General features: G+C 37.5%; 1 protein-coding gene across 1 annotated transcript; it reads left to right on the top strand.

The window, feature by feature from the left end:
- Positions 1-2,322: 2,322 nt before the first annotated feature.
- On the top strand, positions 2,323-17,020 carry LOC145996837 (trypsin-like). Its single transcript, XM_083133370.1, has 8 exons — positions 2,323-2,400; positions 4,330-4,484; positions 5,831-5,893; positions 7,324-7,466; positions 8,579-8,682; positions 13,383-13,486; positions 15,841-16,037; positions 16,859-17,020. Exons 2-8 carry the CDS (start codon positions 4,427-4,429, stop codon positions 17,018-17,020), a joined length of 831 nt encoding a protein of 276 aa, XP_082989496.1. The 5' UTR covers positions 2,323-2,400; positions 4,330-4,426.
- The last annotated feature ends 30 nt before the right edge of the window (positions 17,021-17,050 follow it).

The following is a 17,050-nucleotide window of genomic DNA, read 5'->3' on the forward strand; positions in this document are numbered from 1 at the left end:
AGAAAAGGAATACATTTGGTTAAGATTAAACCCACACCATCAGACCCAGCTTAAAAGACTACACAAGGTTACGATCACGTATTTCATATCCTAGTATAATAGAAAACCAGAGGTCAGAGGTTGAAATCCTGACTGAAGCTCCAGTTCTTCTCCCTGCCCGTTCTGTCAACTGCTTTACTCATTTCGTCAGTCACGGTGGTGCAGTTTAACATATAATAGTTGTAATGTGGAAGAAAATTATGTTATGATCTACCAGCACAATGAGTCTGCTGACACAAAACGCTAAGTTTTACTTGGTAGAATGGTGTAACGTTGTTGAAAGCGTCTACACATATCTGTTTCTTTTTAACTTTCAGCCGAAATGGCTTGAAAAGATTCGAAACATAAATGTTTATTCTTTACCCTTCGGTGAAACGTTGAGGATAGGATCTAAACATAAATGTTTTCTTTACCATGCGGTGGATGTAAACATAAAAGTTTATAGATCTAATGTACCTACAAATACTAAAACTCTCGCCACCAGCTATAGTCTATAACCGATTGTTGTAGAACGAATGAGGAAAGACGCTTGCTTCACTCCCCTTTTAAAAATAGACTGAGTCCCAAAGACAATGGAAAATAAGCGCTCGTGAATTTCGGGCGCGGGTTTAGTTGCAACAGTCGGAGAAAGAGAGTTACAGCGTCCAGTCTTTGTGGTTGTTGTCAGCGCGCGCGTTGCTGGAAAAACGCGAAAAGTTTGCAGTCGTTCGAGCTGTTGACATTTTTTAGTTTTCGTCACCGCGAAACACAAAAGTGCATAAATAGTTCGAGCCCAAAAGAGAACACGAATGGTGAACTCGTAGTTTGAAAGAAGACAAGACTGGTAACGTGATGAATCGGCGAGAGGTGGCTTCTACCGCAACTTTTTAAGGATACAGACAGGAGGAATGAAGAGGTAGTGCCAACCAGAAGTTGAAGAATATAAGTGCTCAGTGATTTTGATAGTGAGTCTTGTTTAAGTGTTGAGAGCTCTCACAATATATGGCCTTTTTAGCGTCCATCATTACAAAGTTAAAAGTACAGCGCTGAACTATACAACCGTGAGTAATATTTCTCAATGTGTTATATTAGCTTCTATCTTGTGTTAGTTTTTAAGTATCGTTACATTTTTGAATCTTCACCGATACAATCGGGGCACTCTCCGTAAATTCCTGTATCTGAACCTTTCAGTATAAATCAGGTGAAGGAGACTTACCAAGGACCTCCTTCATAATTGTTTAATGTTGATTAGAACTTAAGAAATAAAAGTTTGTAAAAGGTTATTTTCTTTTCTGCTTTATACAGCAAATCAGGTTTTGTAAAAAGCTGAAAATCCTATTTAGCTTGAACGAAAGAAGTAACTTTTAATGTTATAAGTCGACCTTGCTTTTTGCGGAACGCCCTCGTCACGGTTCACAACAGTTCTCTGTGCCTGCTTGTAATGCGCACGAAGTGAGAATACCCCAAACTCTACTGTCGGATTAATAATTATGGTTTCTGGAGTTTGGACTCCAATTAAAAATTAAGCAGGTACATAAAAACGAGTTACCTAAAAATTTAGCTAACTTAATTCTGTGTTAATCCATGGTAACCCATGTTTTTTCGAGTATGCCTTCTATTTTTTTTATTTTCTCGACAACAAAAATAGTGCCTTTTTTAGTTTTCCAACCGATCCCTCTCATTGAAATTTTATAAATATAGAACGGGTGGTCCGATCTTGTTGTTTTAAGTTCGTTGCTTTCTGTGGCGTATCTATACCTCGGATATTTAGATACCACATAGTGTGCTTTTTGGTTAATAAATATATGCTCTAAAACTCCTAAAAGAGGTTCTCAAAGTCTTAAATTAGATTCTATTTAGGTTCCAAAAACCTGAAAAATGACGATTAGAACCGTAAGAAGTAACGTCCAAATATTATTTTTCTAACGACATTTTCATTTTTCTACATCATTTTCAAAATTATCCACCAGTGATTTAATACTATACTTGTGCTGTTAGTAACAGTTACTTGTTCATGTGAAGAATAAATTACGTGCGTATAATTTGTTGCACAATAACATGGTGGCTACTTAACGGGAATTACTTGAATCCTGGTAATTATGTGTGAATTATTGGCTCTCGGAATTATGCGTGAATTTTTCTCCGTAGACGTGAAAAATTGCAACCTTTATCCAAATCCCATTGAATGGTTACATATTTATAAATTCCCCGAGGCACGTTTTTCACGGTATAGCTTTTATTTTTATCGAGGAGGGGGAAAAACTGCGTGGAAAATAAAACAGAATTCTCTCAATCCGTTTACTTTGTTAGTGTCCTTTGTAGACAAAATCTATCTAACAGACAGAATATTTTTGCAAGATAAGATATCTAGAAGTTGATTAGGTAAATTTGAGTTTGAAATTGTTATACAATTAACTATTTCTCGCAGATCCCGTAACATTTCTGACTTGTGTTTGTATATTTCGAGTTTGAGTATGTGATATTACAAATGTATACTCCACGCCTTAAATTAAATATGTATAATATAATATATAAATACCGTTCAATTGTTGGAAACACACAGATCCTTTTTTTTACTATTAATATATTTATATGTGTGTAGGTGGTGAGAGGCGATAATACATAAAGTTGAAATAGAGAAGACACCTGCTACCACCGATTAATTTTTGGAAAGTTCGCCTTGAAAACCTGGAATTATACTTGAATTTTATTTTGTTCCTAGAGTGATCACCGTGAAAACATAACAATCGTTCTCATGTTATCCATAGTGAAACTGCACTTTTTGTCTGTGATGATCATCTCATGTGCTGAAAATGATATTTTAACTGAAACATAGGCAGTGGTGCAAATTTGAATACTAAAACATTACTTCCTCTCAAGGTGTAAATGCCACACAGAATCGAACTGACACGAATGTGAGCAAGACCACACGGATCAGAAGTTTGCACTGAGGTTGCGAGACATTTTGTCTTGTTCAGAGCTTTGAAAATACATCATGGACTTGGAGGGAGGAAAATCGAAAGAGAGTACGTTTCAAACAGTTTAGTCATTGTCTTTTGTTTGGTCACGAAACAGAACAAATGCCTCTGTGTGATATAAAACTCCTGCAAGAAGTGTAAAAACCTAAAGAATGGTTTGGCGTAGGCGCATAAACCTACAATACGTTATAACAAGCAAAATAGACTATTTTAGGCACTATAAAACTTCATCAGTTGTTGCGGTTTTTATTGAAACGCTGACGTAACTTGTTATTTCTTATTTACATGGGAAGGAAAATATAGGTTTAAAACCTAAAATCAGAGTCCACTTGTTACATGAAGTTTGTGCTGTATTACCAATCACGGTAATATTATAATGTACGCGGGTTCGATTTTAAATAAAGCAACAATTCAATCCATGCTTGAAAAGTGTAAAACTCCACATAACTTCATACTTGATAACGAGATCAAGAAAACAATTAACATCAACATACAAAGATATTATAACATTCTAGATGTACAGTGTGTGCACAAATGTCCTTTATTTTAGTTATTCTTTTTTGCCAATAGCACTGTAAACACTCGAGAAATAGTAGCCTGTCATCATCTTCATTCAATTATCTTGAAAAAAGTTGAATCAGTTAAAATACTTTTTACTACCCACGAAGTTTAAAAGCAATTACTATGAATAGCATTATTCTGAACTTTTGATAATGTGTAAGATTGTAGGATTCATTGTACAGTGCGATCCATGAGTATTACCGTGGAAATTGTCCACGACTATTTTCATTAATTTTTCTCTTACATTCTATGTGTTTTTAAGCAATGTATTTTTATCTATACTGGTGTAGAAGTTGTCAACAGCTTGTTTTGAGTTTTCTTTTAATTCTTGAAGCTTTTATTGGGTCAAATAAAGTGCACGAACATGGTGATGGACAATTGCACGGTAATACTCATGGATCCCACTGTACTATTTTATAATTACATATTCAATTTTGTAATTTTGTATCTCCTATTTTGACGTAGTGATGTTCCTAGTTATCATATCGTGCTCATCACTTAAATGTTATTATATTAATTGTTATTATTGCTATTAGAATTTGCCTTACAATATTTTGGTGGTCTTTTCTTCTTTGCTCTGCTGGGCTGGACAAATTACTACGTTTGATGTTTTACATACAAATATTTGATAATGTAAGGAGCATGCCAAGGACCCCTCTAAAGGCTAGTTCATCCCCGCACTGCGGGGTTTCGCAATTTATAGAACTGGTACCGACTGACCCATCACTCAATACCTCCAAAAGGCATGATGCAACTTGTCATCTTCTTTCAGTAAAGGGGGAGAAAACAGAACGTGTCCTTGCCTTTCGATAAGCAATTGGTATAAAGACCATAGGAATTGTGTCCGGCACTCAGGGACAAATCTCATCATGGTAAAGTTTGAAGCAGCCATTTTTCTAACTTTCTGCGTCTTCTTCCTTCAAGTTGGTAAGTTTCTTCACCCGTGGGTAGGATTAAATATTCAACTCCATTTTCTTGTTACCACATTTACGAAATCTCAAAACAATATTATAACAATTTTGTACTAATTCTGTACAGATCAAGTAACATAAAAAATCAAAATTTGTACCTACCATTTGCTTTTAGTACAGTATGATCCATGAGTATTACCGTCCAAATTTTCCATGACTATTTTTATTAAAATTTCTCTTACATCCTGTGTGTTTTTAAGCGATGTATTTTTATGTATGCTGGTGCAGAAGTTGTCAATAGCTTGTTTTGAGTTTTCTTTTATTTCTTCAATTGGGTCAAATAAAGTGCTGGAACATGGTGATGGCTAATTTGCACGGTAATACTCATGGATCCCGCTGTACCATTTGCGAGAAAAAGAAATTAAACAGTCCAGACATTTTGTACTGTTTTCGTACAATTTTGTACAACAAATGAAAATATTTGTGCACTAATAGAGATAATTAAAAATTCAAAGTTGTCCTTCGTGAATTAAAAAAAAATAATAGTGTAGGAATTTGGACATTTTTTACAAGAAATATAACATTTTGTACATATCTAATAAGTGAGGAAAATCAAAAGTGATACCACAAATAAACGCTGTATTACCAATTTCGGAAATTTTAAAGTAAATGGTGCAGGAATATTGTACCATTTTTGTCCAATTTTGTACAACAAACATTCAAGTTTTATAATATATTTATTGCTAGATCTTGTAAAATAAGTACAATATGAACAGATGATTATGGTGAAAGAGTGAATACACTTTAGATCAAATTTTTCTTCTTGCTCAGATACACTAATCAAGAATTAATATCAATGAAACATGATCTTACCAGGAATCGAAGATGAACGAGTTACAACTATAAATACTCTACAGACGATGTGATTTGTAATGCGCCACCTGAAACGGTTGATGTCCAGCCACCATCATTAAGGATATTTTGTTCTAAAGTTTGTAGCATATAAAGTTTCTGTACATAGTAAGTTTTACATATTCAGCATACAAAACTCACAGCATAAAAATTAGTGAACAACATCATTGGTATCGTAACCCAAGAAATACTGTTTATGAAGGAAGTTCTTATTTGTGTGTCTATTGCTTAATACATGTCTCTTGACTAATAATAAGAAATACAATTATATTATAACAATGCATGCATTATTATGCGAAATTATCTACGTAACCATTGTGATGCATAAATAGTGTTGGAACAGCCTATCCTTGTATCAGGTTAGGAGATCTCTTTCTGATACATTCTTTATATAAGAATTTCACCATATTATGATTTGTTAAGTGTATTAATGTGTTATTTAATTTCCAGGAGACAGCAGAGGTGCTTCCCCGGGAGAACCTAGAATCGTGGGTGGCAGCACTGCTTCACAAGGTTCGTGATCTTCATTTTTTTTATTTATTTACATATGTTCAAGTGCTGAAAACAGCTTATTTTCATTGGAGGCTAATAGATGGCAGATGATGGCTTCAGTTTACAAGCTACTGAATACAGAATCGTCGTGTAATATTATTTTGATCAGCACCTTACTGTTACTTTCTACATTCCTCTAGAAAATATGGATTTTTCTGCTCTTCTTCCCCCTTATTCAGCACAAGGTCTATCTGCATTTCAACTTGCCGCAGCTGAAATTCTTCGTTTATAGTACAGTGGGATCCATGAGTATTGCCGTGCAAATTGTCTATCACCATGTTCGTACACTTTATTTGATCCAATAAGAGCTGCAAGAATTAATCATACTGAAAACAAGCTGTTGACAACTTCTGCGCCAGCATACATAAAAATCCATCAATGAAAATTGTCACGTCAAAATGGTTCCATTTGCTTATATATAAATGTCTAATCTTCGAATGTCAATACTGCCTTCTACGTATATTTAGGATATGTAAACTGGATAATGAAGTACCATGCACATGGACACTTTCATTTCAATAATTACAAATACATAATACATTGTGATCTTTTTTAACGTCTAAGTTATGAATATTCACATAGAAGGGAAGATATGGATAGACGAAATAAGAATACACTAACTGTACACGAAACACAAACCAAGGTTTAATGATCCTTCAGCAGTCGTGCAACATATCGTCCAAGGAACTAAAATTAACTCTGTAGTAATCAAACTTGAATAATAAAAGGTTTCTAGTCTGTGGTTGATTTAAAAAGTGTTTAAATTTCAATGGAGCTTACTTCGCCAAATCACAATGTAAGACTATTTTTCATTCCTTTTCTTCCTTGAGAAAAACACAGCATTAATTTGTAGGGTCGACATTAGATTACTGCATGGAACCACTTTCGCTCTCTCCTACACGTTCGAGTCACCACCCCCCCTCGAGGGTATACAATGGAATATCATTTTAATGTGACAATAATCGTAGACACAAATACGTAAATTATCCGTCCTGGCAGATTCAGCTCACAATCAGCTGTTTCATTTTCATTTATCACTGCATTGGTAAGATAAACTAAACTACATTTTAACATGGAGATGATGACTGTGTTTACTTAAGTTTCAATTTTACTGCGTGTTTCACCTCACGATCCATATTTGATGTCCCACTACCACAGACAAATTACGGTTACACGTGTACTACAGGGCTTCGAGTGCATACCGCTCGTTTTGCTTGTTCGAACTTTTTTCGCTCGAGGGAAGCTCTCATTTCCGTACGCTATCTAGCGTCGTCCGTTGGAACTATTTGGCGCTCCTATTCCTGCACCACTCTAGTCTACACCTAATAGAAGCTGCACACCGTTCGACGTTAACCTTCAAAGTAACTTTCGAAATGAAAATTCCATTGTAGGTCAGTTCCCCTACCAAGTTTCCCTGCAGGCTGTGAAAAAGGGCGAATTCCACCATTTCTGCGGGGGGTCCATCGCTAGCGAGACGTGGGTAGTGACCGCAGCCCACTGTGTGGATACGATGCAACCCTCCTCGTCCTTCAAGGTACGAGAAATAACGATGTCTCCTAGAAAAACTCAGTGTTGCTTGTATCGACTAAAGGCGATTCGAATTTCCAATGTATTCAACTTAATGTATTTTTATCCCTGCAGTATGAGTATGAGTGTGAATTTCTTGAATGATAGTGAGGGTTTTGTAATATAATTAAGCCTTGTTTCCATATTAAAAACACTAAGTTGCTGACCAAGGCGGTTTATTAAGATAAAAACACTTAACAGGTAACGTTTCAACCCTGTATCAGGGTCTTCCTCAGACGAAGATCATTTTAGTTTAGTTCTTCGTCTGAGGAAGACCCTGATACAGGGTTGAAACGTTACCAGTTAAGTGTTTTTATCTTAATAAACTGCCTTGGTCAGCAACTTCGTGAGGGGTTGTGTAATTTTGCCTATTTTCATGTTTGTTAAACAATATATAGGTATATAGGATATGTTATCCTACACGTGGTTATGATTTATATGCTCATACTTAGGTTTGCATGTCTATAACCTCATTTACAATTGTATTTGAATTTGTTCAACGTTACAACTGTGTAGAGCATTTCGGATGATTTCAAGGGCTAATATCAATTATTATTATTATTATTATCGACGTCATTATTATTATTGGTTATTATTATTATTATTATTAATTTTTCAACCTACACTTTCTGCACGAAATGGCTACGCGCCAGGGGTGTAAAAACCGATCCTGTCACACGAACTCTGGAATCGAACATTAAGCTTACGGGATGCGAGGGTTCGAGTCTCGACCTGGTCCTAACCAAACGTTCTTCGTGAGATTTGGCACCTCGAACTTCGGTCTCCCGTCGAAGTGGCTCCCCTGCCCGCCTGTTCCACAAGTGAGAGAATATTATTCTATCTGGAGATGCATAATAGAATTGTCTTAGCTGGTGAGATAGCAACCCCACGTCCCCGGACTTCGAATCCTGAGCATGTTACGTGCTTAGTGAAATTTGCCAAATAATGGATACGATAAAATCGTAGTGCATCCATTTCCAAATATATATCATAGTATTTATGATAACAACGAGGGGACAGTACATATATTTTTTTATTATTGGAACATTCAACAAAGAAAAGCATGCATTTCTGTCATAGTTGCAGGTTGTTGCTGGGAAACACAACATCAGAGTCCATGAAAACTCAGAGCAGAGAAGAGATGTGTCATTCTACGACGTCATAATCCATGAGAACTTCAGCAGGTAATTGTACTTCAAAATTAAATACGCAAGTACTATTTGCACAGACAATATTACATTTCATTACGGTAGCATTAATAGTGTAATTCAGGGGAAAGGAAACATATAGCAAACTAGGAGGTAGTAGGTATGTGTGTGGCTAATATACCCGTATTCTGAATGAAATTACAAATTAATATTCTCTCCCAGAGTGTGTGGAGGTAAGGTTCTTCACATTATCCACCTGAGTCGTATTGAGCTGGTGAAACAAAAGCGAGCCACGTATTTTCCTTCCCTGCTTCAATCGCAAGGTATGCAATGGACATTTCCGCTACACTCTGTCCCGGCTACCTACGAAGCAAGCGAACGAAAAGAAGTCTATACGCAAGTAGTGACGCGACATGGCTCCATCAATCAACACGTGAGAGGGAATGGGATTGCGTGAAGGGGAGAAGGAAGCGACTGCAATTACCAGTCTTCGCTCTGCTCACTCGATTTCCTCTCCTTCTCTGCCGATATGCGCGACCTTGCTCGTACGATTCGAATTCATTCAACTTTACGTTCGGATAATGGTGCGTGAATGACATCCGCCAAATATCTTGGCGATACATGTTTTCTTTTTTGAGAAATACACCTTCAAATATTGCATCACGGAAATAGTAATATTACCTGATTGGTCGGAGCAATTTTCACTAACCCGTCAGAAATAATTATTGTGTCAGTCGCGTGTTGTATTTCTTGGAGATGCAGTACAGTTTGAGAGCCAGAACTTTGTATTTCTATCCAACCACTCCCAATAGGGGCATTCTGGGAAACTGAGAATGTAACAACGGCAATAGCCAATGGTTGAGCAGGATTGTCTATTGCCGAGAAGTTAGACAGGTATAATATGTGTGTGGGGAGGGGAGGGTTGGATAAAATAATATCAACACCCTAATATGGTGTGGGACCGGCTTTGGCTTTGAGAACAACTTCAATCCTCCTGGAAATGGATGCATACAAATCGTGGATGGATGCTATACCATTCCTCAACAAGAAGCTACTCCAATTCCTTGAGATTGACTGGCGGAGGGAAATGGCCCGTACTCTGGTTTCCAATACCGACCACAATGGCTCGATAATATTCAAATCCGGCGATTGTGCAGCCCAGGGAAGATGTGTAAGTGCGTCATCGTGCTCATCCTACCAATCTTGGACAGTGCCAGGGGTATGAATTGGGGCATTATCATCCTGGAAGACGGTATCCCCTGCTGGGAACAATGTCTGCGCCATTGGATGAACATCGTCACCTAAAATGCAGTGGCGTGCGGTGACATTTAAACTAGGGTACGCAACATGGGCCAACCGAAATGAATTATGGGGGCCAGAACCCCCCCCCCCCTGGCCATCATGTTATTCAGAAAATAACTTTTTTCTACAATTTTATAATGGGAAATTTCTCATCCTTGCATCAATATCCAAATGTAACGATGTAAAATATATGTATGATATTTTATATTCGCAAATATATTCTGATAGTAGCTACGTAGAGTCCAACAATTCAACTTTGATTATTTCCTTCATGCAGTGCGATGAACATTGAACGGAAAGGAAATGGCACAATCATTTTCAGTCCTTTCAAATTTCATGTAATAAATTTGATAAATCTCAGTATCCTCTACTATTTCACACCTTTCGCAGACGAAAACAAAGAATAAGGCCAACAATAAAGTTTCACTGTTTTTCTACTCAGTCAACACTCTGTAGAGATATTTTTTCTTCTTCTCAAAAATCAAAATGCGTAATATACTGCTTACCATCCTTCACAACTCCTGCCTGAAAAAAAATTTCCAAATCAGGAACAGACCTTTCATTTCGCATTGTTTACACTTTTTTCGTAAATTCCGAAAACCCCTTCTCCAGTATGTCATCAATAACTCCCGGTCCCCCTATTTTATCACTTCACAGCACCGACAAACAATAGAGATCCTGTAATGTAAATAATATGAATGCAACACTCGCTGCAAATTTCACCGACAGAAGAAAGCAAAAGTCAACCTCCCACGGTACGTTGTGTCCAGTCCGCTATGCCCGAAAACCACGCGTTCTTGTGGACGAATGAATCGGAGTTGCCAGTCGACAAAGTATTTTGTAGAAGGGAGATAATTAAGGACAAGTAGAAAATACGTCAGCATACATCCCAGAACACTTCAAAAGCTAAACTACCGTACATCACTTTGCAATGTCTGGCGGGAGGGAGGGGGCACATTCGAATCCCATTGTAAGCATTGTGTTTTATTATGTTTTTCTTTTATCATTCATTCATATCGTTGGGTCAACAATCAACACCCATGCTATGGAACTCAAAGGAAATGTTGATCCCGAAAGGAGATAAACAGATACTCTCATACTCTGAGAATTGTGCGAAACTTGCAAATTGTTCACATATTTTCCCCTCGACACAGTGACAGTCCATTCTGGTCCTCACCTCCCTATACGAAAAAAACAAAAACTTGCTGGTGTAACTTTAACCTCACATAAATATTTTATATGTGATAGTTTACGCGTATATTAAATATGATCTTCCACCACTACATATTCTTGCCCTCCTCTCTGATTCCTGTATCACTTTTTATAATGTATTTTTATTGCAACCCAACAGTGATCTATCTACGCGTGGCTGCTAAATGCTAGTAAGCTAAGCATTCCAGAAACAAATATATGTTGACTACTGTCAACACTTCATACGCTGTCAAAATCTTGGGTACCCTCGATGCTTAGAACCGGGAAAGAAGTAAGAGAGAGGGTAAGCGCGGGCAGACCCAAACACGTGGTCGTGGCTAATATGAGCCAATGGGGTTACCTTCCGAATTTCTAGGGTACCAAGCAGAAGAAACAGCGTCTTTCTGCGGAAATCGGCAGGAACGCGGATCGGGAGGTTGCCGAAGTCATAATCGGGATCATTCGGGACTGCCTTCAGGAAGGCAGCAGCGTGTTCGTGCGGAAATCGGAATTTCTTGCAGTGGAACTGCTTTCGGAGCGATAATTGTTGAATTTTCATGTTCGGGGAAGACGAAAAAATGTTTATTTTTTCTTACTGTGTTGTGGGTACGCAGTGCGTACCTTGCGTATCCTGAATGCACGCCGCTGCTAAAATGTCTTCATACACCTTGACAGTTACCCTTCCTTTCAGTGTGACAATATGACCCAGTCTATGCCATGAAATGACCGCCCATACCATTACACTACCGCCACCATGCTTCACTGTTGGCACCAGCCAGTCTGGATTGTATGCTTCGGCCGGTGTTCGCCATACGTAAACACGTCCACTGGTGGAGGATAGTGTGATGGTAGATTTGTCGGACCACATGACATGTTTCTATTGGTCGGTAGTCTAGGTTTTGTGCTCCTGACATCACCGACGTCTCCGTTTGGCATTGTCCTGCGCAATAGCGGCTCTGCCATGGATATTCTGTTTATGCAGTTCTCGGCGCACAGGTTTCGTTGACACTGCATTCTCGACACGCATATTCAGCTCAGGAGTCACTTTGGTTGCGGTGGTCTTCCTCTGAGAGCCAACAATCCTCCTTGATGCCCTCCTGTCTCTCCCTGTCAGTTTCGTCTTTCTGCCACTAATCTGTTCTGTTTCGCAGATGTCTTTTTCCCCTGCACTTTGTATGCTGTCATGACGGTAGATACAGTAGCTCGCGATACCCCTACTAACTTTGCGACCGTTGTTATGGATTCACCAACTAATCGGGCACCAACAATTTGCGCTCGTTGGAAGTCTGTAAGGTCAGACATAATGGTAGCTCAACACAACACGAAAGCGTTCATAGGCTTACTGGTGGCTCATACCTCTAGGGGGGGTCTCACTTATCGCACAACACTTGAGCAACCTTGTGTTCTGACGTCACGGGAGAGAGCTTTTTAATTTTAGGCTAAATGCCTGCGTTGTTAGGTTAGGCTAGATATGTTTAATTCTCTTAGTCTAAACAATAATATTTCATTGTATTTATGCTAATGGAACCTAACCTAACAGGCCTAATCTAACCTCGTAGGCATTCCTCCTCTGGTAGCAAAACTGTTGTGCGACAAGGAAGACCCTACCTCTAGCAGAGGGATCATAGGACACGGAGGAAACAAAAGACACGTTTCGTGCGTGGCAGTGCAGTCAGCACACAACTTCGAAAATGGGGCTCATCTAATCGGGTGTTCATATTATTTTGTCCAACCCCTGTATATATATATATATACACACACATAAGAAGAACGACAGTTGCATATTGACTTTCTGGAATTACGTCTCTTATTTTCACCAAAATATTTTATTCATAAATTTTCAAACTACAATAGTACGTTCAGAACCACTAGCGTACGCAGGATTTATTCGGGGGAGCTGAAATTCTAAAAATGAATATTGCATGGTTGAAAACATTATGAAAGATAGTAATATCACACACACAAAGTAGAAGTTCTAAAAATATCAAACTCGCATAAAGTTAAATTTTATAATAATATTGTTATGGTTAATATAATGAATGTACGTCTATCAGGTAAATATTTAGATCAAAATTGTTTAGAGGGAACATTGAATGTTTATATTTCAAAAGTATTTATTGACATTAAATAAATAGTAAAAATTAAGTTATAAATATTAAAATTGTATCATCCCAACCCATCATTTCTGCATATACATGGCCACACTTCCACTACTAAGATTGTTAAACTATCTTCTTTTGCAGGAGTTCTAAACAGAACGACATTGCACTGCTTCGACTATCTCAACCACTCACTTTCAACACCTATGTTCGTCCGATAAGTTTAGATACCTCTGGACCTCAAACAGGTAAATACAACTTGAGGAAAGAAGCAACCATGTATTTCCGGATGATTGTTAATGAAATGATAGTACAGTTCTACCAATATCTTGTATTGTCTTTACAGACAGAATCATGTGATGGATAACTTTAGTAACTTAACTACAAGCATTACATCACTGTCTCTTTCCGGGCATAATTTAATCAGTTGCAGTTCAATACGAGAAAATAACTGATGCCTCCAAATAAATATATAGAAATTGTTCAGTAGGTAGTAAATGTTACATGTACAATATGCTTCTCGAAGCAACAAATATATACCTTTCACACTTTCCCGTTTAAAACTGTTAAAAATTACACAATCAGTACTCTGAATATACATGCGAAAAATTGAGGCGTTGCCGATACGAAGGGCGAATTCAACAAACGTACATAGTGAGGGAAATGCGTTTCAAGTTGTCAGGCACTATGAGAACTCCACAAAACGTGGTAAGAGTAGATAGGAAAGTTTCCTGCGTGATTGCCAGAGTTTTTTTTTTTTTTTTTTTGCCCCGTGCCTCACAACTTGAAACACATTTTTCTCAAAATGTACTTTTGTTGAGTTCGGCCTTCGTATCGGCAACGCCTCAATTGTTCAATAGGTAGAATGTTTTATACACTCAATATGTTTTATTGATTGATAGAATTTATGTTTCAAGTCCACTTTAAGAACAGTAAGGCTAATCGGGACTGGACCTACAGTTTAAAATGGGATTATATACACAATTATGTTTATCACAAACAAGCAATAGACACATATATACATTTCTCATTTCTAGTTTAAAACTTATAAAAATAGTATCAGTACTGTGAAAAATTTTCAATAGGTAGAAAATGCTATGTATCCGATAAGGTCCTTACAAACAACCAATACATACCATTCTCTTTTCCAATTGAAAACTTACAAAAATGATATCGGTACTCTAATTATAAATATGTGAAACATTGTTCAATAGGTAGAATATGTTTTTTATTCAATCTGCTTCTCACTAGAAATCAATATATAGCTATTTGCAATATAAAACTTACAAAAGTGATATCATTACTCTCAATGTAAATATGTGAGAAAGTGTTCAATAGGTAGAATATGTTTGCAATATGCTTCTCACGCAAACAATCAATACATATCTTTCTCATTTATAGTACAAACTTATAAATATTATGCAACCAGTACTCTGAATATAAAACACTCAAAATTCTGATCAAGGCAGAATTTATTTTCAAATAAACACATTATAAACAGAGGTTTCAAACTTATAAAAAACTTATAAGAACGAGACATCCCAAGGAGGTCAGTTTACCTCCTCCTGAAAAATCGGTTAGGTCTAAGTACAAAATTATTGTTGTTATTAACGTGTTATTATTATTTATTAGAGCGTGGATCACATAAATGATACATCACAAACAATAAATAATATTATAATCTGTTGTCAAAGGGTATTAATAATTATAATTATGTAATTATATAAAATGACAAGTTTCTGGTCCCCTTCTGATCAACTTTTCCTGTTAGTCCTTCGCTGGAGTTGCGGAATGCTAAAAGTTCTTATTTATCAGCTGTACTCCTCAACAACTGTTCATTACCCCCCCCCCCATCCTCCTCCCCAACTAAAACTTACCCTACATATCTGACACACAACGCCCTACATATCTGACACACAACGCGAGATTTGTCTCATGAGTTTGTGTCAAGACAAAGGAATTTAAAATCTAGTTGCAGGTCCGTATTGAAGCACACGTGTGTGCTTATTCACTACTCTACAAATAACGAAACACACACAAAACAATACATTTTTTATTGTATACAGTAATGTACAAAATGTATGTATACCTCAATGGAGCAATGTTCTGTGGCAACATTTGTTTAATAAATAAATAAGCTGCTGCCTACTCTAAAACAATTTTTCATTGTTATGAAGTGCTCGAAATTTTATTTATTTTTATTATTCTTTTTTTTTCAAATTTAGACTTTGTTTACAAGTTAACTCCTAGACTTCTAAAAAAACGGTACAAATAGTGTTTTTAATAGCTAATATCGACGGGACGACCGGGACGCACTTCTGAAACGGGACTGTCCCGGTAAAAACGGGACATATGGTCACCCTAATTAAGCATGGAAACAAGTCTTAATAGTGTTATCATCTGAATATAAGTATGTAATATTGACAAAATATATTACAATATCGATACATAATGTCATTTTGTTCCATGTCATAAACGAGGAAGTCAAAAATCATCATGTCTGTTATCCGTAAAGTGCAAAAATACCAACTCCTTCTGTAAGTGGAGATTTCACTTCTCTTGTATATCGGAGTTTACAAAAGTACTCTCTCTTTTCTAATAGGAGCCCATTGCATTGTGTCTGGATGGGGCAGAACCAATTCAGGAAACAATCCTCCCATAATGCCCCAGTATCTGCAATACACCATTGTCCCAACAATAGATATAGCAACGTGCCAGGGAGTGAAGGGTATCTATTCTTTCATTGGACAAAACAAAGTTTGCACTGGACCACTTCAAGGAGGAAGGTCAACTTGTGCGGTAACAATCTACATCGTTTAAATCTTGCTTTCAGACCAAGGCGACACCGAGGTTTCACACCAAAGTAAGCAACGACAAGCGACAGTCTGTACGCAAGCATTCACCGCGCATGTGCGAACAACAGGCTGAAGCAATGAGATGCACGCCATTGTGAAAACGATCCGGGCCCAACTACAGGCGACACGTGCAGCTTGTCGTGTCGCTTCGGTTCAAAAGGTTTCATTTAGTTCTGAATGTTGGTTTTCTAGAGGCGCTTGTCACTTATCGTGTGTCGCATCGGTCTGAAAGCTCCATTAATTCCATTTTACATTTCATTCAAGCTTGAAAGAGTTCCTGTAGCCAATGCTTTCCAAGCTATATCCTATCTCGAACAGATACGAGAGATTTGAAAATATAAAATCTAGTCTCTATTCACTTGGCATAGGTTCGGAGTTTTTAAGAATTATGTATTACCAAAAAAACGGATTTTTTAACATTATAATATTTCATTTAGTGAATTCCAAGTGTCATATGTTGAACTTAAACCATAAACATGTGCACACACACACACACACACACACACACACACCCACACACACACACACACACACACACACACAAGGAAAGCATTATGTGACTCCTGCCTAGCGAGAGTTTATCCAGAAATTTCCATCAGGGATTTTTAGAGGAAATTTAGAGCCAAAATGACCTTAAAATGGGCCTTTGAGGGGAAAATCATCAGAAGGTTTTGAGGAAATGTTGATGGTTTTAGGCGGGGGACGGAGATATATGGATAAGTCACTACGCCTAAGCATCATTTAACTATTCTCTGATTCCCCCAGGGTGACTCAGGAGGTCCACTCGTTTGCAATGGTCGTCTCTCAGGAATCGTATCCTACGGCATAAAGCCTTGCGGATATCCAAACTCCCCGTCCGTCTTCACAAGAGTCTCCTCCTACAGAAGTTGGATCAAGAGATACACGGGAAGAAGCATCCCTCTGTAGCTCCTGAAGATTATTTCATCCCTGATGGTT

The sequence above is a fragment of the Lepisma saccharinum genome, chromosome 13 (genome assembly GCF_977018435.1).
Source record: "Lepisma saccharinum chromosome 13, izLepSacc3.1, whole genome shotgun sequence".
Lineage (NCBI taxonomy): Eukaryota > Metazoa > Arthropoda > Insecta > Zygentoma > Lepismatidae > Lepisma > Lepisma saccharinum.

Coding starts and splice junctions, on each gene's coding strand:
- LOC145996837 (XM_083133370.1), top strand. CDS start 4,427: ATGGTAAAGTTTGAAGCAGCCATTTTTCTAACTTTCTGCGTCTTCTTC. Junction 5,894..7,323: donor TGGCAGCACTGCTTCACAAG/GTTCGTGATCTT, acceptor ATTCCATTGTAG/GTCAGTTCCCCTACCAAGTT. Junction 16,038..16,858: donor GAGGAAGGTCAACTTGTGCG/GTAACAATCTAC, acceptor TGATTCCCCCAG/GGTGACTCAGGAGGTCCACT.